This window comes from Podarcis bocagei (genome assembly GCF_964188305.1).
Source record: "Podarcis bocagei genome assembly, chromosome: 7".
NCBI lineage: Eukaryota > Metazoa > Chordata > Lepidosauria > Squamata > Lacertidae > Podarcis > Podarcis bocagei.
Genome location: NC_138132.1, coordinates 4,271,329 through 4,297,727, shown reverse-complemented (window position 1 = coordinate 4,297,727; position 26,399 = coordinate 4,271,329). Strand labels below are relative to the sequence as shown.

The 26,399-nt window shown below is 51.8% G+C and overlaps 3 protein-coding genes across 7 annotated transcripts in view; 1 reads left to right on the top strand and 2 right to left on the bottom strand.

Moving 5' to 3' along the window:
• MARK4 (microtubule affinity regulating kinase 4) overlaps positions 1-8,323 on the top strand; it is a 77,402-nt gene extending 69,079 nt beyond the window's left edge. For 3 of the 5 annotated variants that reach the window (XM_081200279.1, XM_081200280.1, XM_081200278.1), the window contains exons 16-17: positions 3,330-3,374; positions 5,899-8,323. In XM_081200279.1, the coding sequence (XP_081056405.1) occupies positions 3,330-3,374; positions 5,899-6,235 (382 nt within the window). In that variant the 3' untranslated portion in view covers positions 6,236-8,323. Of the gene's footprint in view, positions 1-2,005; positions 2,086-2,447; positions 2,505-3,329; positions 3,378-5,898 lie in introns of those variants that run through there. The other 2 variants (XM_081200281.1, XM_081200282.1) reach the window with 2 other exon arrangements.
• The window catches only part of PPP1R13L (protein phosphatase 1 regulatory subunit 13 like), a 228,261-nt gene that overhangs the window by 21,955 nt on the left and 179,907 nt on the right, over positions 1-26,399 (bottom strand). The gene's annotated exons all lie outside the window — the stretch shown is intronic.
• Positions 10,002-25,719, bottom strand: CKM (creatine kinase, M-type). The gene is made up of 8 exons (XM_081200550.1): positions 25,583-25,719; positions 23,148-23,363; positions 20,512-20,666; positions 19,854-19,986; positions 15,945-16,116; positions 13,971-14,094; positions 13,385-13,574; positions 10,002-10,432 (listed from the first exon to the last, which is right to left on the bottom strand). Exons 2-8 carry the CDS (start codon positions 23,338-23,340, stop codon positions 10,254-10,256), a joined length of 1,146 nt encoding a protein of 381 aa, XP_081056676.1. The 5' UTR covers positions 23,341-23,363; positions 25,583-25,719; the 3' UTR covers positions 10,002-10,253.

Sequence of the window (26,399 nt, the reverse complement as noted above, 5' to 3'; positions counted from 1 at the left end):
ATAGAGATGACAAACTCTAACAGAGATTACAAACTCAAACTCATAAAGATATGTATAACACAATAATTTGTTACAGAATTAGAAATAAGAGTTTATGAGTAGAAATAAGTTTATGTTAGTCCGTAGTCAGATTTGACGTGAAGGTCTTCATAGAGCAGGAGTCAGAAGTCAATTATAGATTAGAAACCAGGACAGGGCCCTGTTTTGATGTATTCACCTTTATCAGCTGGAAGCATCAAATATTACATGAAAATACATTTAAATTCTAAATTATCATAAATTATAAAACAGTCATAAATTATAAAACAATACTATATAACATTTGGTTCCTTACCTAATTTTTAAAGGATCGTGTGAAGACTTTCGGATAAATAGATCCTGTTATTTTCCACTGTTTAATAATTTATGATCATTTAGAATTTAAAAGTTTCTAATCTAATAGATTCTCTATTTGAGTTTGTAATCCTTGTCAGAATACATACTTTTGAATGGATTAGTTTTTGTTACTATTGGTTATTGATTTGCGAGGAGGGACCACTCCCACTATTAAAACTTACATTGGACAGAGTTGGTGTGCTTTTTTCTTGGTATATTTAATAACGAGAACTCCAACTTATTTATCGTTAGCTGAGATTCCTGCATTTCAGGGGGCTAGACTAGATGACTCTTGGGGTCCCTTCCAACTCTACAAACCTTTGATATTATGATTCCTCTTTTGGCTGCGCTGCAAGCCCTCCATGCGGCCGTCGTGTCGGCCGAGTCACAGAACGGCTAGCAAAACAGGCTGAATCTGCCACAGACAAAAAATTCCTGCGGCCACGTTCATGGCGGGTGTTTTAAAGCCTCTTTAAACCGCCGCCGCTTCCCCCAAAGAGTTCTGGGAGATGTAGTGTAGCCTTCCTAGACTTTACTGACTGGTGGGGTCTGGGTTGCTCCCGGACGGGAGGAAGGAAGTCAAATGACACCGAGGTTCGGTTCAGAGAAAGAGTATATTCTGCTCTCCGGATAGCAGAAGGCACTTGCGTGGCCAGTCCACAGCAAGTCCAAAGAAATGAGAAATTTCATGCAGTATATATATCCTCCAGGCACCCTCTCCCCTCTTCCCCAGGAATCCAACCACGTCAGCTTATACACGTAAGTTGACATCCATGACCATAAACAGATGTTCCTGTTCCGGTACTCTTGACCATAAAAGGTTGTTCCTGATCCTATACTCTTATCTTGGGGCAGGAGGTCACCAACTCTAAGAGCACTCCTGGCGCCGTTCCCGGGTCTCTTGTCAGACCTGACAAGGTCTGTGCGTCTTTGTGTTCAGGTTGTAAGATAAGACCCAGACGTGTCATCTCTGCTCCACTCGGAACTGGCAAGGCCATCCATTGCCGTCACGGACTGATAAAGGAGAAGGCTTTGAGCACTTGTTTATACAGCTGGCTTTCTGTTTACACATTGGCTCAAGAGCTCAAGTTAATGCATTTTAGAAATGCTCCCTTAGAGGAGGAAAAATGAGGATTTTGGGTCCCGTTTCAGACTGACTGCACCCATTCCATCAGTAGCTTGTTAAGTGTGGCGAGATTGTGTTGGGGGGGGGGTGTCCAAATTCCCTTCTCAGAGCTACCAGCGTGGTTTGATAATCAGATCTGACGAGGAACCCTGGGAATTGAAACTCCGGGACTTGGCTCTCTCGGCCCACGAGGTGCCGGTTCCGATTCTTGCACGGCATCGGGGTTGGGCTAGATGACCTTTGGAGGGTCCCAGCTGTACGATCCTGTCCCCTCACCCCCCCCCCATTTGGAGGCGTTTCTGCTGGAAGGAAGAGATTGCTCTCCCCACTAACCATAGCTGTCAACGTTTCCCTTTTTAAGGGAAATTCCCTTATTCCAAATAGGATTCCTCGCAAGAAAAGGGGAAAGTTGACACTAACCTCTCTTGCTCCCTTCTCCTCCTCCTGCTGCTGCTATCGCTTTCCCCTCTGTGCTGGTTTCATTCTGCTTTTCTCTGTTTTCAGGGTCACTCTTGACCCCTCTAAGCGCCAGAATTCTAACAGGTGTGTCTCGGGTGCTTCAATGCCTCAAGGATCTAAAATCAGTAAGTCCGGCTGCCTTTTCTTCTTCGCTGGGGGTGCTGGGGGGGGAAGCCTTGCCTGCCTGCCTCCAGCCCCTTCCCCTCCTGCCTCCTCCCCACTTGCTCCCCCCCAAAAAAAATCCCATAAAAGCTTTTGCTTCTTTCTCGCTTGACTAGAAATCTAGAGGTTCCCCCCCCCAAAAAAGTGTGTTGTTCGGGGCTTAGCTTCTAACACGAGTGCTTGGCGGGGTAGAAGGGGCTCCCCCACTCCACCCCCCCCCACCCCCCGCTTCCAATCCCGGAAGCCCCTCGGCCCCCTCGATCCTGGATGGCTGCGGAAAGGCGCTCTGCACGTTCTCAAAAGCACTCTCTTCCTTACATTCCAGGTCTGAGCTAGGCTCTATGGCTCCACCCCCTCCCCGGGAGCTCTTAAGCAAGGCTGGGTAAGAGCCAGGCCAGGAGGATAGCTGGGCTAGCCGAGAGATAGCGTGGTGTAGTGGTTAGAGTGGTGGGGAGAGAGAGAGAGAGACCAGGGTTCGAATCCCCTGCCCGGCCCCACTTGGCTGTGAAGCTCAGGGCGTGACCCCAGGGCCCAGTCGCTGCTAGCCTGCCTCCCAGGGTTGTTGTAGTGAGGGGGGGGGTTAAATCAGGAGGCAGAGAACCATGGGGTTGCCGCCTTGAGAAATAAATATGCAAGAAATAAAAAAATAAACGAAGAATAGTTTGCACCACACCATATCTGAGCAGCGCAGAGGGGCTTGTGAGACTGACCGAATGCCCCTTTACATTGTTGACACAAGTTCCAGGCTGGGGAGAAGGCCCTTCTCCCTGATGCACTGGCTTTCTCCTTGCAGTGCGTTCCCCTCCCCAAGCCCCAGCCGGTATCAGCCATGTGATCCTACCCCCCCCCCCACAAATGCAGTTGGAAGTGGTACAGCCCTCATGCAGGTAGAAGAGCCCCAATCCCCGGGGAAGGTCTCTAATGCAGCCTCACTTAGCTGCCATTCCCAGCCTTGCAAGGGGGTTGGGCTGGATGACCTCTGGGGGTCCCAACTCCACGGTTCTGTGGCTCAGCCCGGGAAGGTTGGGCTCTCTCCTCACAGGGAAGGTTTGAGGGCGGGGCTCTCGGTCCCTCCACCTCTCTCCTGGCCCGGGTTCAAGGTTCCCCCGGCGGCTGGGAAGGGGGAAAGAGCCTGCCCACTCTTTGGTCCACCTCCCCACCCTCGGCCATGCCTTCTTCATCGCTCTCCTCTTCTTCCTCTTTCCAGGGTCGCAGACGAACCTGAGAGAATCAGGGGACCTGCGCTCACAAGGTGGGTACCCGGCACCCTCGCCGTCAGGGTCATTCATTCTTTTTTTTTTTTTTTTTTTTAGAGCACAATTTTTATTAATTTAAAAAGACTACCACGGGTGGCGCTGTGGGTAAAACCTCAGTGCCTAGGGCTTGGTGATCGCATGGTCGGCATTTCGAATCCCCGCAGCGGGGTGAGCTCCCGTCTTTCGGTCCCTGCTCCTGCCAACCTAGCGTTCAAAAGCACACCAGTGCAAGTAGATAAATAGGTACCACTCCGGCGGGAAGGTAAACGGCGTTTCCATGCGCTGCTCTGGTTCGCCAGAAGTGGCTTAGTCATGCAGGTCACATGACCCGGAAGCTGTACGCCGGCTCCCTCGGCCAATAAAGTGAGATTAGCCGCAACCCCAGAGTCGGCTACGACTGGACCTAACAGACAGGGTTCCCTTTACCTTTACCAGCTTTTAGTACAGTTCCATGCAGTAGCTTCAATACAGGTGTACAGCAACAGACAATCTCATAAAGTTTAGTCAGTTAAAGAGAAAGATTGCAGGGGAGGGTTGTGGTTTTTTTCTCTTTTATTTTGAAAGAGTAAGAAGAAAGCAAGATGAACTGGGAATGTATCAAGTTGTTTAATCACAGTTCTCCAGAGCTTTTGCTTTAGTTTAAACAAAACCTATGCAACTATACATTGTGACATTATGTTAGGGGAAATAGGGGGGAAACACTGTGGAAAACACTTGTTGCGAATTCTGACTGGAAGTCAGGGTCATTCATTTGTTTGCAGAAATATTTGAAGGCCTCTGTGTCAGGGAAATATATATATATATCAGCACAGCTTGCAACAATGAGAATATAAAACCATACAATGAAAACCATATTTAAAAAGTTAGAATCTGAAATCAGTTAGCCGAAGTAGAAGGGTGTATTCTTGCATAGGCCTGGTGGAATAGAGAAAAATTTCAGCAGGCATTAGAAAGTTGGCACAGAGGAACTATTTTCTTCTTCTCTTCTCCTTTTCCTTCTCTTCCTTTTCTGTTTCTTTGTTTTCTTCTCTTCCTTTTGTTTGCTTCTCTTCTGTTTATCTTCTTTAGTTTGGTTTTCATTGTATCTTATGTTAAAGACTCTCAATAGAATTGATTTTAAACGAAAGTCGGCCCGCAAGGCGACTTTCGGATCTCTAGTGGCAGAGAGTTCCACGGAACCCGGGCCAGCTCCAAAGTGCAGCTGCCAGCCCACAAAAAAAAGTCAATTTCCTACAAGCGCAGAACATGTGTTAGGCGGCACCTGCCAATCATCGGGGCCAAGCGGGCACATGTGGTTTGTGTGCCCTAAACTTCTCTCCCTCTCAGTATGCTGATGACACCCAACTCTATCTGTTGATGGACGGCCATCCTGACTCAGCCCCAGACACACTGATCAGATGTTTGGAAGCTGTGGCTGGATGGTTACGTGGGAGCCAGTTGAAGTTAAATCCTTCGAAGACAGAGGTCCTTTGGCTGGGTCGGGACGATATGGGATTGGGGGAGCAACTCCCATCTCTTGCGGGGGCGCAATTAGTGCCAGCACCGTCCGTTAAGAGTTTGGGTGTAATCTTCAACACCTCCCTTTCCATGGAGGCGCAGATTGCAGCTACAACAAAGGCGGCATTTTTCCATCTCTGCCAAGCTAAGCAGTTGGCTCCTTACCTCTCTCGCCCTGACCTAGCCACTGTGATCCACTCAACGGTCACCTCTAGACTGGATTATTGTAACTCGCTCTACGTGGGGCTACCCTTGAGACTGACCCAGAAACTCCAGCGGGTGCAGAATGCCGCGGCGAGATTCCTTACGGGGTCCTCGCCGTGGGATCACACTCACCCGGTGCTATACCAGCTGCACTGGCTCCCGGTGGAGTACAGGATCAGGTTTAAAGTGCTGGTTTTGACCTTTAAAACCCTATACGCTTAGGACCCTCGTACCTACGGGACCGCCTATCCTGATATGTCCCATGGAGGACCTTACGGTCTTCAAATAAAAACATCTTGGAGATCCTGGGCCACAGGGAGGTTAGGCTGGCCTCGACCAGAGCCAGGGCTTTCTCGGCTGCGGCTCCAATCTGGTGGAACGCTCTGTCACAAGAGACTAGGGCCCTGCGGGACTTGACATCTTTCCGCAGGGCCTGCAAGACGGAGCTGTTCCACCAGGCCTTTGGCCAAGGCACAGCCTGACCCCCTCCTTTGGTCATCCACACAGAAGTCTGACCCAATGGTTGCCATTAATTTGATTTTGAATTGATTGTTAGCATGAATTGACTTTAGAATCCTGTGTTACTTTTATTGTTGTTAGCCGCTCTGAGCCCGGCTTCGGCTGGGGAGGGCGGGATATACAGTATTTTTTGCTCTATAAGACTCACATTTTCCCTCCTAAAAAGTAAGGGGAAATGTGTGTGCGTCTTATGGAGCGAATGCAGGCTGCGCAGCTATCCAAGAAGCCAGAACAGCAAGAAGGATCGCTGCTGTAAATAGAATTTTGTTATTATTTATTATTATTCTTTCCCCTGCGCAGTTGCAATCTACCTTGGCATCAAAAGGAAGCAGAACCCCGGCTGCTCCGATTTACCTGGAATGTGAAGCTGACCAGCACCCGCTCTGCCGAGGCCATTCTGGCTGCCCTCCGCCAGGCCACGGACTCCGCCAGCTGCTGCTGCCGCCAGACGGAGCCCTTCGTCCTGTCCTGCACCCACGAGAAGAGCCCCAGCGAGCACTTCTGCTCCTTCGAGGTGGAGGTGTGTCGCCTGCAGCGCCTGGGCGGCCTCCACGGCGTCCTCTTCCGGCGCCAGGCGGGCACCTCTCTGGCCTTCCGCACCCTGGTGGCTAAAATCTCGGACCAGCTGCAACTCTAGGCCAGCCGCAGGGGCACAGCGCTGGCTGGCGGGGCTTCCTCCTTCCGCGCCAACCCCAGGGGCTGTTGGGGGGCCAGAGAGGGGGCGTGACCCTCGGACACCCTCTCCGTTGCGTCACCCCGGGGGCTTTCATCTGGGGCCTGATCCTGCTGCCTGATAGGACAAGGAGCTGCTCTTGGGGGGCTCCCCCCGGCCTGCCCGCTGCGCTAGGGGCTGTGGGGTTGGGGGAGGGAAAAGAGGAGGGGCGTTGAGGAAAGGGGGTCATGCTACCACCACCACCGGGGCTGGCCTCACCCTTGCCACCATATCTGGCCCAAGGATTGCCTCTAGGGGGGTCCCCGGATCGCCCCAGGGGGGTCCTCAGCTGCTGCGGGAATCTTAAAGGGGGAGCTCTCTCTTTCTCAGCCTGCCTCCCTTCCTAAGTTTTTTTTGGGGGGGGGCTTTACTCAGTTAACTAGCAGACGCATGGCATGGGGAGCTTTGAAAGCAAAAGGGGGGGTCTTTGGCAAATTGTGGTGTTGCAAACCCCTCTCTTACCCAGTTTGCCCATTGCAGGAGAGAGTGTAGGAACTGGGATCCATGCAAAGCAGGTCTCTGTCAGACACCCTTGAGACCCGCCCCCCCCCCCCCGGGTATAGGGCAGTATATAAATTCAATAAAATAATAATAATAATTTTGCCCCCCCCTCCCCGGCACCCCGCTTCCATCCATTGGCAAATGCTACACCCAGAAGTTGCAAACTTTCCCTCTGGCAAACCACTTTTTTGGACGGGTGTCTGAATTCCAGCTCCATTTTAGTATTTGGGACACAATTATGTCTCTGACTGATGCGAATCCCAGTTCTTTGCGGGGGGGGGGGGCGCTGTTCAATTGCCAGAGAAGCCAGTGGCCACAAAGCAAAATCTGCCAAAGTCTTTCTGGAGCAGGGAGGGGGGACCCCGGCCTTTAGCCAAACTTGGGGGGCAATGTTGCCAAAAGAGGATATCCTCTTGCCCAGGCAGTGGTGGGGAGAAACAGGGGGAGAGTTGAGAGGTCCTGGGGCTGGTGTGACCCCGTCTTGCCGAGGGGCTGGCTTGGCCTACGAGGGCAGTTTTGGGTCCTGGTCGGTGCTCAGCCCCCTGGCTGCAGGATGCGGCGGCAGCCATTCAACCGGTGCAGCAGCCGTGGTGGTAGAAGGCCGCTGAGCTGCTTCTCCTCTCGGGGAGGGTGGGTTGGGGGTTTGGGTTCTGGCTTCTCCTGTTGAACTTCCCCCGCAGCGCACCAAGGCCTTGAGTGGCGGGCCGGCCCCCTCACCGCCATTCCCCACCAGCCCCACATCGCTAGACACCCTCGCAAACCAGAACCCCGGTGCTGAGACGGCCTTCTGGAGAGGAGGCTGGCCCTCCCGGCGGTCGCTTCAAGGGCTCAGATCCATCGTCCTGACAGCTGGGCCCCCCGCCAGAGCTGGTGCAACGTTGGGGGGGTTGCGGCTCCCCTCAGGAGGGGAGGGGGCAGCGTCCACCCCCCTCCCCAAAAAGAAAAGGCTGCTTCTCGCACACCGGACAAACGGGCATTGCACACTGGTTCGGGCACGGCCGCCATGCTCCCTGCCTTCTCTTCCTCGCCTGGAAAATGGGCTCAGCGGTGTGGAGGGGGCCTTGCGGCCAGCACCCCCCACATCCCGGGGCGGAGGAGAGGGGCAGCCTGGTCTCTGGTGGTGGGGCGGCTTGGAGGAGGGGGGTCCTGGCGGAGCTCGCGGGCGACAGCGGCAACACGAAATTCGGCAGCTCTGGCGGGGAGAAATTTTAAGTGGGTTTCCTTCCTCCTGCCCCCTTTCCCCCCTTGCTCCTTTCGCCTCACCCCACTTCTGTACACTGGGTCCCCCTGCTGTGACCTCCCCCCCTTCCTCCCGGACCCTGCCTCTTTGGGCGCACACCCCTCCCCATCTGTACAGACTCCTCTGTAAATAATTGTCCGGTTAGCCCCCGTTATCATTGGGTTAGCGATATTATTAAATGAGCCCACCCTTTAGCCTTGGGACGATTGTAAGTTATTCCGGCCCCAGAGCGACAGTTCTGTACCAAACCCTTAATAAACGTAGAAAGCCTCCGCCCGTCGTCTTCTCTGCCTCGTCCGCTCCTGAGCCGCTTCTCTCGTCCGCGGGGGTGGAATGGGGCTCGAAGCGGTCCTTGGTGGAAACTGAAGGGAACCCCAAAGGTCATCCAGCCCAACTCCACTTCTCAACGGAGAGGTAGAGTCCGTGGAACTCACACCCTTTGTGTGCCTGAGGAGGTGTGTCTCTGTTTGTGTCTTGGGATCACTTGGTTTTGAGAGCAGCCCTCTGCCCATGTTCAGAGGTGCTCTGCTTCCTTCTCATATTCGGCGTGGGGTGGTTGAAACAGGACTCTGATTCCAAGGAGTGCCTGAGAAGGACCTAGATCAGCTTCTCCTGCTCTTCCCCTTCTATGTCGGGGTACACTGCCCCTCCCAATGGAGGCTCCACTGAACCATTGTAGCTACAATAACCCCCAAGAGGCGGATGTGTGTTTAAACCACTTCTAGAGATGTCTCAGCCGGTGCCCAAAATCGCCTCCCATGGCAGCAAACTCCAGAAATAGGTGCTGTGCTGCGTGGAGAAAGGCCCGTTTTTGAATCTCTCACTTTTGGGGTTTGCTGACCTGGCCTCTGGCGGGGTTACAAGACTTGCGGAGAGCTCCTCCAGTACGTTTGTGGGTACTGGGTTGAGTGTGGGGTTGCCACTGGGGTACTTTTGACGCTTTGGGGACAGCTGGCGTGTGACGGGGAAGAGCTGAACTGAGACAAGGGATGCATGCTGCAAGCTCTCTGGCTCATAGCCTAGTAACCCTTCCTACACATCAGGATGTCAAAACCCCAGCCCTGTGGAACTCTTGACGCTGGTGATGGCAGGGAACGTTTGTAGGATCCTGCCACTCACACCTTCATAATCTCTTCTCTCCAAGCTGGGCTACCCAGTGCCCATCTGCTCCAGAATCCTCACCGCAGCCAAATGTCCCTAAGGACCTAGGAACCGAGATAGACTGCCTCTGGACCTGGAGGTTTTCTAGGTACATAAGGTTCGCCCTGCTCTACCAAAAAATGGCCCGTGCAAGGCCAGCATTCACTTCTCACAGTGGCCAGCCAAAACCTGCAAACAGGTTTGCAACTCGTATCCAGAAGCACTGCTTCCTCGTTTGGTGGCAGCAGGTAATTCATAGCCCTTGTCAAAAGGTAAAGGGACCCCTGACCATTAGGTCCAGTCATGACAGACTGTGGGGTTGCGGCGCTCATCTCGCTTTACTGGCCGAGGGAGCCGGCGTGCAGCTTCCGGGTCATGTGGCCAGCATGACTAAGCCGCTTCTGGCGAACCAGAGCAGCGCACGGAAACGCCGTTTACCTTCCCGCCGGAGCGGTACCTATTTATCTACTTGCACTTTGATGTGCTTTCGAACTGCTAGGTTGGCAGGAGCAGGGACCGAGCAACGGGAGCTCACCCCATCACGGGGATTCGAACCACCAACCTTCTGATCGGCAAGTCCTAGGCTCTGTGGTTTAATCCACAGTGCCACCCACATCCCATTTACCTTCACTGTACCCTTTCTTTAAAAAGGTAAAGGACCCCTGACAGTTAAGTCCAGTCGCAGACGACTCTGGGGTTGCGGCGCTCATCATAGAATCGTAGAGTTGGGTCCCAGGGGTCATCTAGCCCAACCCCTGCAATGCTTACTAAAAAATACCTTTTTAAAAAAAAAACAGCACGAGAGACTCCTTTTGGGAGGAGGCAAGGCTCTGGGGGCCGTAATTCGCTTTATTAACTCCTTCCACTAGGACTCAGGTGTCACGAGCGTCCCAGCTGCCCCGCCCCACCCCAGGCGGCCCTCCGCCCTCCTTCGCAAGAGAAGGGAGGGCGCCCAGGGATGGGGCGGTGGGTGGCCGGGAGTGGCAGGGTTGGGGTCACCCCCCCCGGAGTCCAAGCCCCAGTCCACGCGGGGTCAGCAGGACGGCGGCCGCGGGAAACCTCTCACTTCTGCGCAGGGACCATGTCGTCGATGGCCTGGCCCTTCTCCAGTTTCTTCTCCATCTCCACCATCAGCTTCACGCCGTCCACCACCAGCTGCACCTGTTCCACCTCGGAGGAGCCCAGGCGGTCAGCGTTGGAGATGTCGAAAACGGCGCCCACGGCCTCTGTGTCCACACCACCTGCAGGGTTTTTTGGGGGTGGGGGAGAGAGTCGCCATTACTTGGATCGCCCCCTCCAGACCCTCCGGAAACTGGAAGTGGGTTGCTGAGCCCATAAGGTGTGTTTCGCTTTGCAACTTTCAGTTTCCAAGAAACGGAGAAGTTCTTGTAAGTCACAACAAGCGACTCGGCCGTTCAAAATACTGTATTTTTTGCTCTATAAGACTCACTTTTTCCCTCTTAAAAAGTAAGGGGAAATGTGTCTGCTATCCCAGAAGCCAGAACAGCAAGAGGAATTGTTGCTTTTGCTGCGCAGCGATCCCTCTTGCTGTTCTGGCTTCTGAGATTCAGAGTATTTTTTTTCTTGTTTTCCTCCTCTAAAAACTAGGTGCTTCTTGTGCGTCTTATAGAGCGAAAAATATGGTATATTTTGCTTAAATGAATAGGATTTAGTTTTTGGTCGGTAGGCAGAATGCGTGTGTGCAATGACGCAGCGGTCGTTGCTTGCCGTTGCGCTATATATTAACATTTTTTATTAGTATTTAGCATTAGGCGACATTTTCAGAAGGTAAAGCGAAAAGAATTTGGCTTTCAAGTTTATGCGATTTGTCGTTAAACCATAGGCTTGCCGAGCTAAATGGTGCCTGCGCTGCCACAGAAATAATAGCTGGTCGGAATTCCTCACGCCCCAAAATGTGTTTTTTTAAGACTGCTCGCTGAATAATTCAGGTTCACCCCCTAAAATTGCACACCCTACTGAGCCAGGAATCCATTTTGTAGAATCGTAGGGTTAGAAGGGACCCCTAAGGGTCATCTAGTCCAACCCCTTGCAATGCAGGCATCACAGCTAAAGAATCCCTGAGATATAGCCACCCAATGAAGGAGAGTCCATCACCTTCAGAGGAAGTCCATTCCATTTGCCCATGGACACCTTTTGTATCATGTTGCTAAGTTTCCCCAAGGGCGCAATGCACACAAATGGGCCTAGGACCCTCGTACCTACGGGACCGCCTCTCCCGGTCTGCCCCGCGGAGGACCTTAAGGTCCATAAATAGCAACACCCTAGAGCTCCCGGGACCTAAGGAAGTCAGATTAGCCTGAACCAGAGCCAGGGCCTTCTCAGTGTTGGCTCCGGCCTGGTGGAACGCTCTGCCTCATGAGACCAGGGCCCTGCGGGATCTGATTTCTTTCCGCAGGGCCTGCAAGACAGAGTTGTTCCGCCTGGCCTTCGGCTTGGAATCAACTTGATCCCCTTCCCCTCTTTCCTTTCTCCTTCTGTGATGGAACTCCTATTTGGGGACTTCCCTGGCTTTTTTCTGGCCCACGTAGGACCAGTCTGGATAGTTGGCCTTGGTGAAGACTTGAGGTTTTCATCCCCAAAAAAGTTTTTGATTTGAGTTTCTACTGAAACGAGGCTGCATTTTAACGTTGTATTTTAATCAGTTGTTTTTATACCTGGCGTTAGCCGCCCTGAGCCCGGTCTTGGCTGGGGAGGGCGGGGTATAAATAAAAATAAATAAAAATGTATACCCACAGTTTTGGGAGGCAGGTGGTGGAAGATATTTAAAAATAATCATCTGCCCGGGTTATTTTTTCCTTGTAGTGTGGATTTCATAAAATCGTAGGGACCCCCAAGGCTCGTCGAGCTCAAAACCCTTGCAGTGCAGTTCTTGCAAAGCATCCCTGAGAGATGGCCATCTAAACTCTGCTCAGAAACCTCCAAGGAAGGAGAGAGTCTGTTTGAAGGAATCGCCTTCCTGGTCGTCCGGAATCTATCGCTTCGGGGCCTGCTGGCTCCCTCCTTGGTGCAATAATAATAATAATAATAATTTATTATTTGTACCCCGCCCATCTGGCTGGGTTTCCCCAGCCACTCTGGGCGGCTTCCACAGAGACCAAAAATACACTAAAATGTCACACATTAAAAACTTCCCTGAACAGGGCTGCCTTCAGATGTATTCTATATGTCAAGATAGTTGTTTATCGCTTTGACATCTGATGGGAGGGCGTTCCACAGGGCGGGAGCCACTACCAAGAAGGCCCTCTGCCTGGTTCCCTGTAGCTTTGCTTCTTGCAGTGAGGGAACTGCCAGAAGGCCCTCGGAGCTGGACCTCAGTGTCCGGGCAGAACGATGGGAGTGGAGACGCTCCTTCAGGTCTACTGGGCCTTTGAGGCCGTTTAGGGCTTTAAAGACCAGCACCAACACTTTGAATTGTGCTTGGAAACATACTGGGAGCCAATATAGGTCTTTCAGGACCGGTGTTATGTGGTCTCAGCCAAATAAGTCACCAGTCTAGCTGCCGCATTCTGGATTAATTGCAGTTTCCAATTCAAAGGTAGCCCCACGTAGAGCGCATGGCAGTAGTCCAAGTGGGAGATAACCAGAGCATGCACCACTCTGGTGAGACAGTCTGCGGGCAGGGAGGGTCTCAGCCTGCGTAGCAGATGGAGCTGGGAGACAGCTGCCCTGGAGCTGGGAGACAGCAACAGCCCTTCAGATATTTGAAGAGGGTCATTGTATCAGCTCTTGGCCATCTCTTCTCCAGTCTAAAAATACCCAGCTCCCTCAGGCATCCCTCATAAGGACTGGATTCCAGACCAAAGATTTATCTCTGCAAAGAAGCGCATTCCCCAGCCCCTTCCCCTCACCCCTCTGCCTAATTCAACATGCAGTCATTGAACTGTAAAGCTGGAGGGGGACACCCAGAGGTCATCTACTCCAACCCCCTGCAACGCAGCAACCGCCAGTCAATTGCATGGCACGAGATGGGCGAGGAGAGCCACAAATAACAGCACGAGCCTAACCATGCCTACTCAGAAGTGCAGGGACTGAATCCCCCCCGGGGCTCGCTCCCAGGTAAGTGGGGCCAAGGGAGCGATTAAAAATAAATTCAAGTCCCTAGTCCCTTTGAGGTGGCTCCAGCTTGTCTTATTTCTGGAAATAAGGATGGAAATCCCCTCCTGCCCTCTCACCTGTGCCACGTTTCTGCAGACGGAGACGCGTGAGGATTTCCTCAAACTTGGCATGCTTGCTGAGATGGGGCAGTTTCACGTGGACACCCCCACGCAGCCCAGTGCCCAGGTTAGAGGGGCAGGTCAGAATGTAGCCCAAGTGCTCATTCCAGCTGAAGGGGTGGCCAGCTTTCTTGAAGATCTCCTCAATCTTCCCCGAGAAAAAGGAAAAGATGAGCGGGATGAGAGATTATTATTATTATTATTATTATTATTATTATTATTATTATTATTTATGATTTATGCCCCGCCCATCTGGCTGAGTTTCCCCAGCCACTCTGGGCGGCTTCCAATTGAGTGTTAAAAACAATACAGCATTAAATATTAAAAACGTCCCTAAAAACGTCCCCCAGAGGTCCTCTAGTCTAACCCCCTGCGATGCGGGAATCATGCATCACATGATACTCCTCTGCCTGCCAGGGACTTTCTCCCTGGGCTCCCGTTCTCTGCCAGCCCCAAACCCCACAGCTCTCCCCACATGGCCTGTGAGACAGCCAGGTGCCTCTCTCCCCCCCCCCCTTCAAAGCAGCCCCTCTGCAAAGCTCACCTTCTGCAGCCCGACGCAGAAGCGCCGGAAAACCTCCTTCATGTTGCCGCCCTTCTGCATGGAGATGACGCGGAGGTGGTCTTCCTCGTTCACCCAGACCAGGAAGGTTTTGTTGTCATTGTGCCTGGGGGGGGGGGCAGAGGGGAGAGTGTGAACGCCGCAGGCCTGAGTGCCTCAAACCTCTCGAGTGCATTGGAGGTACTGTGACAGCACAACAGGGCATTGAAGAGCTCCAGGAATGTAATTATTATCATTTACACATAACACCAGTCCTGAGAGATCTGCATTGGCTCCCAGTACGTTTGTGTTGGTGCTGACCTTTAAAGCCCTAAACGGCCTCAGTCCAGTATACCTGAAGGAGCGTCTCCACCCCCATCGTTTAGCCCGGACACTGAGGTCCAGCGCCGAGGGCCTTCTGGCGGTTCCCTCCCTCCCTGCAAGAAGTGGGCCTTCTCGGTAGTGGCACCCGCCCTGTGAAATGCCTTCCAGTTAGATGTCAAGGAAATAAACAACTCTCTGACTTTTAGAAGACTTCTCAAGGCAGCCCTGTTTAGGGAAGTTTTTAATGTTTGATGTTTTATTGCGTTTTTAGTAGTGAGGTTACAGGGAACCAGACAGAGGGCCTTCTCGGTAGTGGCACTCTGTGGAACACCCTCCCTTCAGATGTGAAGGAAATAAGCAGCTATCTTCTTTTTAAAAGACATCTGAAGGCAGCCCTGTTTAGGGAAGTTTTTAATATTAATGCTGTATTGTTTTTAACACTTGATTGGAAGCCGCCCAGAGTGGCTGGGAAAACTCAGCCAGATGGGTGGGGTATAAATAAATTATTATTATTATTATTATTATTATTATTATTATTATTATTATTATTTATTAGCAGCTTTATCATGATAATTTCTATCCAACCTTTCTACCAGGGTGTTCGAGGCAGCTTTCAACAGAAGATAGAAACCATATGGTATGAATGCATTTTGCACAGGGGGTATGTTGTAGGATGGTGTATATATGCGAAAATGCACATAGCCGAACCACCCCTGAACGACCATCCTTACTTCACAAGCAAGGCGAATCTGGGATGCTCTCGTGAGATCTTGTGGGCCCTCCAAATTCCCACCAGAGCAAGGCTTAGAAGCTCTTCCCATGTCAGGAAAACCTGGTGCAAAAGGGGCTTTTAAGTTCACGATCTTGCATGCAATTAATCTGCAAGATTTCAACCAGTGTAAGGTTGAAACCGCATAAGATAATTGCACACATGACGTGATCGGGCGGTACAATGCAGATACGCAGTGCAACGCTTTCAAAAAAAGGGGAGGACACGTAGAACAGGGAGGAAAAGTTTGTATCATTTGCAGAAAAAACGTATCTATGCTATATTTTTGCAAGCCGCACAATGCAACTTGGGTGGCCCCTGCTCCATTCAACATTTTGCAAGCTGCGAGGGAAGGGCGTGAGAGGTTGGGTGGAGCTGGACATGCCCAGAGTGGCTGGGGCAAACCAGTCAGATGGACGGGGTATAAACAATAAAATTGTTCTTGTTGTTGTCACTGAATGAAAAAGGTAAAGAACCCCTGACAGTTAAGTCCAGTTGCGAACGATTCTGGGGCTGCGGCGCTCATCTCACTTTACTGGCCAAGGGAGCCGGCGTACAGCTTCCGGGTCATGTGGCCAGCATGACCAAGCCGCTTCTTGCGAACCAGAGCAGCGCATGGAAACGCCCTTTACCTTCCCGCCGGAGCGGTACCTATTTATCTACTTGCACTTTGACGTGCTTTCGAACTGCTAGGTTGGCAGGAGCAGGGACCGAGCAACGGGTGCTCACCCCATCGCGGGGATTCAAACCGCCAACCTGCTGATCGGCAAGTCCTAGGCTCAGTGGTTTAACCCACAGTGCCACCCGCGTCCCTCTGTCACTGAACAGGATGTCCCTATTTTCATCAGAAAAACGTTGCAGGGTATCAATGTGTTGCTGCTTACCAGATGCCTCTGGCGTCGGGCCAGTCCCGGGCCATGCCTGAGGCGAGCAGGAGAGGAGAGACGGGCTTGTCAAAGAGGAAGTGGTCGTCAATGAGCTGCTGCTGTTCTGCGTCGGTCATGTTCTTCAGAGGGTAGTACTTGCCCTTGAACTCTCCGGTCAAGCTGTTCAAGGCTGTGGAATAGGGGGAAAGGCAGGGAGGTGAGGTGGGGAGAGACACCAAGTGGAGGAGGCCTGACCATTTCGTAGAACCATAGAGTTGCAGAATTGGGAGGGACCCCCAAAGGTCATCTAGCCCAACCCGCTGCGACGGAGGACCATTTGGACACAGCCTGCATGGCCCGCTATGGTGCATGGGAGTGTGGACCAAAGAGGCCTTACAGCCACGACCGCCTATCTCTAGCAGTTGCTGTCTGGATGTGTGGCTCGCTATTTCATCCTGTGACACCCACACATTTTGGTGGTGGCGCTTATTTACCGTTTTACTTCCCCCCCCCCAAGGTTCTACACTCAGGTAGGAATATAAGATGGGGGACACCTGGCTTGCCAGCAGTACATGTGGAAAGCATCTATGGGACTTTGTGGACCACAAGCCAAACATGAGTTGACTGTGTGATGCAGCAGCAAAAAAGGCTAACACTAGACATCACCTAGCCTACAAAGGTCTGTATAGTTCAAGCTATGGTTTTCCCAGGAGTGATGTACGGAAGTGAGAGCTGGACCATAAAGAAGGCTGATCGCCGGAGAATGGATGCTTTTGAATTCTGGTGCTGGAGGAGACTCTTGAGAGTCCCATGGACTGCAAGAAGATCAAACCTCTCCATTCTGAAGGAAATCAGCCCTGAGTGCTCACTGGAAGGACAGATCCTGAAGCTGAGGCTTCAAGACTTTGGCCACCTCATGAGAAGAGAAGACTCCCTGGAAAAGACCCTGATGTTGGGAAAGATGGAGGGCACAAGGAGAAGGGGATGACAGAGGACGAGATGGTGGGACAGTGTTCTCGAAGCTACCAGCATGAGTTTGACCAAACTGCGGGAGGCAGTGGAAGACAGGAGTGCCTGGCATGCTCTGGTCCAGGGGGCCACGAAGAGGCGGACACGACTAAACGACGAAACAACAATTCTCGGCTGCATCAACAGAAATCTAGCGTCCAGATCAAAGGAAGTCATTGTCCCGCTCTATTCTGCCTTGGTCAGACCACACCTGGAGTCCTGTGCCCGGTTCTGGGTACCACAATTTAACAAGGATGTTGACAAGCTGGAACGTGGGCAGAAGAAGGTGACAGAGATGATCAAGGGTTTGGAAACCAAGCCTATTTAGAGCAGTTGGAGAGTTTTAAACAGAGGTTGGCTGGTCATCTGCCAGGGATGCTTTAGCTGTTACTCATGCATTTCAGGGGGTTGGTCTAGATGAGCCTTGGGTGTCCCATCTAACTTTACAATTCTGCTTTTTATCCTCAAAACAACCCTGTGAAGTAGACTCATTCACTTAGGGGAGGCTTTGCAGGCCACCTGATCCACATACCTGATGTTGATCAGTTAAATGATCGGTTTTAAGAGAGAGACTGGATCGTGGTCACCCCAATATAAGCTTTTAGCCGGGGTGGAGATTCGAACCAGCGTCTCCCTGCTCATCGCCTGTGCAACACTGTTTTTGACCACAGCTCCCATCAGTCCCAGCCAGCGCAGCTGTATGAAGTTGGAGCTGAAGGGAATTGCAGTCCCAAACATCTGGTTACTGAAGGCTGGTTTAAAACAAGGTCTTAATGAAAGCGAGAAATGGAGGCAGTGAGAGATTTTACTTTCTTGGGCTCCATGATCACTGCAGATGGTGACAGCAGCCACGAAATTAAAAGACGCCTGCTTCTTGGGAGAAAAGCAATGACAAACCTAGACAGCATCTTAAAAAGCAGAGACATCACCTTGCCAACAAAGGTCCGTATAGTTAAAGTTATGGTTTTCCCAGTAGTGATGTATGGAAGTGAGAGCTGGACCATAAAGAAGGCTGATCGCCAGAGAATGGATGCTTCTGAATTATGGTGCTGGATGAGACTCTTGAGAGTCCCATGGACTGCAAGAAGATCAAACCTCTCCATTCTGAAGGAAATCAGCCCTGAGTGCTCACTGGAAGGACAGATCCTGAAGCTGAGGCTCCAAGACTTTGGCCACCTCAGGAGAAGAGAAGACTCCCTGGAAAAGACCCTGGTGTTGGGAAAGATGGAGGGCGCAAGGAGAAGGGGACGAGATGGTGGGACAGTGTTCTCGAAGCTACCAGTATGAGTTTGACCAACTGCGGGAGGCAGTGGAAGACAGGAGCGCCTGGCGTGCTCTGGTCCAAGGGGTCACGAAGAGGCGGACATGACTAAACGACTAAACAGCAACAACAATGAAAGCGAGGAGTGAGAGGAGTTGACCATTGGGTGCCCCGTCCCGCCTATGTTGGCTCGTCCTGTCAGGAGTTGTTCCCAGCCCAGCTGCCGGGCAAGGCCAGAAGGTGCAGAAAGTGATGGTGCAGATACCTACAGATACCTACAGAATAGGTCCAGAATTCAGGTGTGGCTGTATGAACAGGTGAACGTGAGGCTAGAAGGCTGTATTATTGGATTTGATGAATATATGAACTTGGTTCTGGATGTTGCTGAGGAGATTCACTCCAAGACAAAATCAAGGAAACAGCTGAGTCGAATCATGTTAAAAGGAGACTAGAAATAGCTATTGAGTCTGTTTTGCTTATTATTTTAATCTTTAAACCTATAGAGGAAAATATGCAGTGGTTTCAGTGTATCACTCCCAATTCTACCGTTGGTATCTGAAGAGCGAAGAATGAAGCCAGTTACTTAATTTGTGCTTGCATAATTTTCAATAACTTTTCTACATTGGTGTTGAATTGTAGTTCTTTATAAATAAAACTTTTTGTTAGTAAAAAAAACGAAAAAAACCCACCAAGGTCTTAATATGCTCCCCATATTGCCAAATAAAAGCATATTTCGTCTATCTGTGTACGTACACAGCACATTCTGAATAGGAGGCGTCTCTCCCAACTTTGAATTTTGGGTGTGCTTTGTAGCTGAGGGCATTCTCCCTCATTCTTTTGATTTGGGTCATATGTCAAATTTGAAGCTTCATGAACTGACATCTGTTAAAGACTGGATGCCATTGCCTGCTATTTACTAAACACAGAAGTAAACATCATCAGACCTTTGCCAAATACCTCATGCCATTGCATGTCAGCTCTCAAACAATTCAGAGACTGAAATCAAACGCTGCCCAGAGTCAGCAGATATTTGGCGAACGTCTGATGGATTTTCATCCCGAAAGAGATCCTGAGCAGACTGTTCCCTCTTCATTCTAGAGGCTGCAAAAAGCCCTCTTTAACTGCACTTCAAACTCAGAATTTCTTCTTCTTGTAATCTAGTTTGGCCCTGCAAAGGCTTTTCAAAAAAGGTACCCTAAACCTACAGTTCCCAGGCCTCCTTAGGAAGAAGGAATGACTTAAATTGGTGTGAATAGTGCAGAAATCGCCCAAAATTAGGGGGAATTCACTGATCTTTCAAAGAGAGAGCCCTTAAGACATTCCCGGTTCCTCTTGTCACCTTAAGAACATAAGGAAAGCTGGCTGGATCAGGCAAATACTCCAGCATCCTGTTTCCCCCCACAGGAAACCTACCAGCAGGATTCGAACAGAAGAGCACATTTCCCTCTTGCGGTTTCCAGCCACTGGTATTCAGGAGCCCAGCTGCCTCCAGCTGTGGGGCCCAGAGCCCAGCCATCGTGGCTGACAGCCCTCTCCTTCTCCCTGAATTTGACTAATTGTATTTCGAAGCCATCCTGTGGCAGGGAGTTCCGCAGTTCAACTCTTGCGCTACCCAAAGAAGGAATCTGTTTTGCCCGACGCGATTCTTCCAGCCTTACCAGTGATGGAGAGGTTCTCAACAGCCCGGCGCTCTCCGCGGCTGCAGTGGGGGGGCAGGGTGTACCCCTTGATGCTGCGCCCAGTCCTCACGCGGCTGCTGAGGACATAGTTGGGGTCCAGGTCATCTCCACCCTGTGGGGAACAGAGAGGCAGAGGCCTGCCGTGAGTTGGCCAGGCAAGCCCCTGACACACTTCCCTTTCTCACAAGCACGGCGGTCCCTCCCCGTTCCGTGCGAGCGTCTGAACCTGCCCCCCTCCCAAGTCAAACCACGAATCTGTCAAGCACAGTGCCGTCTCTTCCAGCCTTTGCCAACCTGGCGCCCTCCAGATGTTTGGGGCAGCAGGTTGGCAAAGGCGGGTCTACTCTGACTGGCAAGAAGAGCCTGGCTGCTGGATCGGGGCCCATCAAGTTTTGGTGGCCATCCCTGACTCTTGTGGGAGGGAGTTCCACAGACTAACTTGGACTCTGTCCTTCTTTTTATCTGTCCTGAATCCAGGTTGATAGTTGTCGCTGCCTCCTGTGCAGGTGAGTTCCCTTGTTCAGGGAACCAGGCACTGGGGGGGGGGTTAAAATTTGCGTGTCCAGAGCATGGACGCCCCTATAGAACCACGGCTCAGCCCTCCAGCCCCTCAGCCCTGGCCAGTCCTGGTTCCTACCTTCAGGTTCTCGTGGTTCAGGTCGGTCTTATGCTTGTCAGTTGGCTTGTAGCCGCCATGACGGTCCCGGATGACAGGGTCAAAGAGTCCGCTGAATACGGTATAGCTCTCTTCATCACCAGCCACACAGCCCACGGTCATGATGTAGGGGTGGCCTGTGTGTCAATGAGGGAGGAGGCGTTAGATTAGGAGAAGGGCCTGAAGCAGCGTTCTTCATTGATGGCCATCTGCCAGGGATTATTTTAGCTGTGATTCTCTCGTTGCAGGAGGCTGGAGTACATGACCCTTGGGGGGGGCGAGTCCCTTCAAACTTTACAATTCTATAATTCATAAATAATATGATCAGGGACATTGCCCTGCCCCTTAAAAAACGGATGACTCCCAGAGGCCTGTGGGAATGGAAATGTTCAAAGTGGGAGATTGGCAGGTATGACCAGTGGGGTGCTCTCTTTGGCAAGCCTTGTTGAAAAGGAACAGGCGCTGCACGTGAAATCTCACTCTGCAGGGTCAGGGAATCATAGAATTGTAGGCTCCTGTGTTAAGAGCTCCAGCTCATTTTGCTAATTTCCCATGCTCTGGGCATTAGTATAGAGACAACCAAAACCACAAGTATTTCCCTCCAGTGTCTTTTTTTCATGCTATGATGCAATTGTTTTCATAACGTTGTTTTCTTTGTTGTAAGTCGCTTTAAGCATGATTTTTGGTGTGTGTGTGTTTGTGGAAAAATTGCATACAAATGAATGAATGAAGCCTGTGTCTCTGCTGGAGACATGCAGAATTATACGCAGGGTTTTATGTGCATCCCCCACAAATTGAACCCAGCAAGGGGGCCTGGCTATTTAATTCAGGGGTGGTCAGCTGGAAACCACTTCCTGTGGTTGGCTGGAAGTCACCACTCCCAGTAATATTTGCAACTTGCAAGAGGTTTGTTTGGGCTTTTGTATGTAATATGTGGGTCCTTGTATTCATACTACAGCTGGGAACCTGATTTGATAAATTGTTATGGTCTAATCTTTTCTCAAGGGACACAGGTGGCGCTGTGGGTTAAACCACAGAGCCTAGGACTTGCCGATCAGAAGGTCAGCGGTTTGAATCCCCGCGACGGGGTGAGCTCCCATTGTTCGATCCCAGCTCCTGCCAACCTAGCAGTTCGAAAGCATGTCAAAGTGCAAGTAGATAAATAGGCACCGCTCCGGCAGGAAGGTAAATGGCGTTTCCGTGCGCTGCTCTGGTTCACCAGAAGCGGCTTAGTCATGCTGGCCACATGACCCGGAAGCTGTACACCGGCTCCCTCGGCCAGTAAAGCGAGATGAGCGCCGCAACCCCAGAGTCGGCCACGACTGGACCTAATGATCAGGGGTCCCTTTACCTTTAATCTTTTCTCAGTTAGGAACCTAGGAAGCTGTCTTATGTCAAGTCAGACCCACTGGCCCATTGAGCCAAGTGTTCCCAACACTGACTGGCAGCCCAGCTCTCCAGGGTTTCAGAAGGGTGACATTGTCAGGGCCATAGCTGTCAAGCGCCCCTTATTTGGCGGAACAGTCCCTTATCTCAGCGCTGTGTCCCGCTGCTGTCCTTTATTGATGATGTCCCTTAAATTTCCCGGGTTTCAAAGGAAGCAGCTCCTCTCCCTCCCTCCCTGCCGGCCAGGGAGGAGGGAGGCTCCAACTGTGTTGCTTGGCTGTGTTGCTCACCCAACAAGGAGTCTGAGAACGACTGGGGGGTGGAGCTTGCATGCCTTGTGCCGATCCAATTGGCCGCGTTGCCTGGGGACTCGCCTTTGCTCAGCGCTTCCCAGCGGAGAGGTGACGGTGGTTTTCTTGCTGCATCCCCTTTGCCGGGTTGCTGCGCTGTGGGAACCACCGCTTGAGGCTTCGTTGGGCTGCTAGTTGACTAAAATCCCTTATTTTGGCTGCTGATCCCTTATTTTCGAGGCTGCTGGTCCCTTATTTTCAAATCTGTAAGTTGACAGCTATGGCCAGGGCTTCCAGGCAGATGTTCTGCCACAGGGACCTTCCAATTAAATCTCCACAGGAAAAGGAGTTGTTCTGAATTACAGGTGCTATTCCTCCATTGCAACGGGTTGGACCAGATGACCTTGGGATCCCTTTCAGCTCTGCTCTCCTGTGATTCTCATGCCTTGCTACTCTTTCTAGCTGCTGGGGCTCAAAGCAGGCTGGACTCTGGACTCTTTTGTTTCCTCCCCCTTCCCCACCCCCCCTGGCCTCCACCCCCACCCCACCCCGCACTGTGTGGCAAATGCATGTAAAATTATGCAAACTGGCCACCAGAGGGAGATGGCAAGCCGGATTGGGGAGAAATTGCATGCCTGGCTTTGGAAGAAGAAGAAGAGGAGTTTGGATTTGATATCCCTCCTTTTACTCCCCTTAAGGAGTCTCAAAGCGGCTAACATTCTCCTTTCCCTTCCTCCCCCACAACAAACACTCTGTGAGGTGAGTGGGGCTGAGAGACTTCAGAGAAGTGTGACTGGCCCAAGGTCACCCAGCAGCTGCAGGTGGAGGAGCGGGGAATCGAACCCGGTTCCCCAGATTACGAGTCCACCGCTCTTAACCACTACACCACACTGGGTGACATCTTTGCTTTAGCGTTTGGTTCGTCCAAGAGGGAGCACCTACCTGGGTTGTCCACACCGGTCTGGATGCAGTCGTCCAGGGTGAAGCCGCTGGGAGTCTCCTTGTCACGCAGCTGTCCGTAAAGCTCCTTGGTGAGGACTTTGGCCATGTGGTTGTTGTGTTTGGAGAGGTCAGGATACTCCTCATCACACTTGTAGTTCAGCTTGTACTTGTTGTGGGTGTTTCCGAAAGGCATGGTGGCGGGTGGCGGGGCGAGTCCTGTGGCAAGAAAGCAGGGCGTTGAGGGCTTTTCAAGTTTGCAGGTAGGTGCAATAGGGCTTTATAAAAATTACCGTGTTTTTTGCTCTATAAGATTCACTTTTTCCCTCCTAAAAAGTAAGGGGAAATGTGTGTGCGTCTTATGGAGCGAATGCAGGCTGCGCAGCTATCCCAGAAGCCAGAACATCAAGAGGGATTGCTGCTTTCACTGCGCAGCGATCCCTCTTGCTGTTCTGGCTTGTGAGATTCAGATATATTTTTTTCTTGTTTTCCTTCTCCAAAAACTAGGTGCGTCTTGTGGTCTGGTGCGTCTTATAGAGTGAAAAATACGCTATGTGTGGCATGGAGATAGCAGAAAGAGAGGTTTTTCCACCCCGCAAGGTAAAGGTAAAGGGACCCCTGACCATTAGGTCCAGTCGTGGCTGACTCTGGGGTTGCGACGCTCATCTCACTTTACTGGCCGAGGGAGCCGGCGTACAGCTTCCGGGTCATGTGGCCAGCATGACTAAGCCACTTCTGGCGAACCAGAGCAGCGCATGGAAACGCCGTTTACCTTCCCACTGGAGCGCTACCTATTTATCTACTTGCACTTTGCCGTGCTTTCGAACTGCTAGGTTGGCAGGAGCAGGGACTGAGCAAAGGGAGCTCACCCCGTTGCGGGGATTCAAACTGCCAGCCTTCTGATCGGCAAGCCCTAGGCTCTGTGGCTTAGACCACAGTGCCATCTGCATCCTCTCTCCATAACGCAATGAGACTGAGCGTTGGATGATTTGGGACGGAGGAAAGAAAGTCGTCCTTCGTACAGCACATAGTTAAACTATGGAACTCGCTGCTGAAGGAAACAGCGACAGCCACGAACCTGGATGGCATTAAAAGAGGATGGGGAAAATTCATGGAGGAAGAGATGCCTATTGATATCTATTAGCCATAACGGTTATTGCTCTGCCTCCACCGTTGGAGGCAGCAGTGCTCCTATATCCCAGCTGCTGTACACCACAGGAGGAGAGGAGAGGGCTCTGGGTTCGAATCCTGTTTGCAGGTTCCCCAGAAGAAGCATCTGGGATGCTGGACTTGTTGGGCTGTTGGCGTGAACCAGCAGCCAGGCTCTTCGGATGTTCTTAATGAGGGGCCTATCCACTTTCTCCACCTCCTTCTTAATTTGCCAAGCCGTTTTTCTTGAGATCCGGGAACTTGAAGCGTGCAAAGCACACCGGCAGCCCCTGTGGCAAGGGCCGTTCCATGGGTCAGTGCTTATTCTAGATATGCATTATTAATTATTATTATTATTATTATTATTATTATTATTATTATTATTAATTCCCCTTGCGCCCAGCCTCTCTGCTGGGGAGTGGAGAGTTCCCAAGGTGGCGAGGAATCCCATTCCCAGCTCTGTGGCCTGTCTGTACGGAACCCATATGGAGAGGTCAAGAGGGCCCCCCCTGGGTGCCAAGTGGGTGGGGAGGTGTGGGGCGGGGGGGCGTGCAGGCTCCAGCACTCCTATCTAGTTGCCGCCGGTGGAGAGCCAGGGATAATTTTAGCCCTCGGCCCCTCGGAAACCGGTTTATTTATAGCCGACTTTCTTGTCCGCAAAAGGGCCCCCGATGGCGTGGAGGAACAGTTTGGCTGCCAGCTCAGCTTGCATTCCTGCGGCTACTTTTGCAAAGTGTCAGCGGTCCCCGGATCCAAGTGCCCAGCGAGGAATCCAATCTCCAGGCGGGGTGAGGGGGGTGGGTAGGGAAGCGGGGAAAGCACTCTGTATGCAGCAAGGGAGGAGAGAGGGGGAGAGTTTGGCAGGCGCTTGCAGGAGGGCTGGCCAGTGGGCGCGTGCCAGGGTCTTCCTGGACCTCCTCTCCAGCTCACAAACAGCAAGAACGCCCGTCTAGGGCGCTCAGCAAGGTCATTGCAAGGTTTGGGGTCACTGGCGCCATTTGGGGCCGTCCGGAAAGAAGGGCAGCTCTAGGAGCCTGGCAACCCTATACTTGGCCATTCTAGGGGGCGAAGCACCGAAGCAGATTGCTGGAGTAGGGGGTCCCTGCTGGCGCCCCAAATTCTCTGGACTGCCACCCACGCTCCCCATCCACTTGATAGATCAAATTCCAGATTTTAAAAAATCTGGCCTGCTTTGTAGGCGACGCACCTGCAGCTGTTGCCGCCCGTTTCTCTGTCCTCCCTTCTCCCACCCCACGCGCCCAAATCTGGGAACCAGAGACGGCTGTTACCTGACAGGGAGAATCAAATCCTGCAAAATCCCCAGGGGCTTGGTGCTGCCTTGTCTCACTCCAGCACAACAGGTGACCCGAAAGCCTGGCTCAAGGACCTAGACATATATACCCTGTGCCCCGCTGCCATTGGCCCAACACTGACAAGCAGCCAGCCTCTGATTGGGCGTTGCTTCCCCGTCCACGCTTGAAATTTAGGTCGGGAGCTTTCTTCGCCTCCGTCCCCTGATGGAGCACAAGCGTCTCCTGCAGGGCTCTCCTTCCCCCCCCAGAGGCAAAGCTCAGCCCGAGGTTCTGCTTCCTCAATGCAGGGCCCAAAAATACGTGAAGCAAGTGGATTGGAGCATGTGCAGAGTGCTCCTTCACAGTGTGTCGGGACCAGGAGCTGGCTCTTATGTAATTAAAGTGCAAAAGAAGAGGTTGCTGGATCAGGCCCATCTAGTCCTCCAGAATCCTGTTCTCACATAATACCCCTAAGAACCTGGGAATCTGGGTAGATGCTCTCCGGAGCTGGAGGTTATAATAATAATAATTTAATAATAATTTATTATTTATACCCCGCCCATCTGGCTGAGTTTCCCCAGCCACTCTGGGCGGCTTCCAATCAAGTGTTAAAAACAATACAGCATTAAATATTAAAAACTTCCCTGATCAGGGCTGCCTTCAGATGTCTTTAAAAAAAAAGATAGCTGCGTATTTCCTTCACATCTGATGGGAGGGCGTTCCACAGGGCGGGCGCCACTACCAAGAAGGCCCTCTGTCTGGTTCCCTGTAGCCTCACTTCTCGCAGGGAGGGAACTGCCAGAAGGCCCTCGGC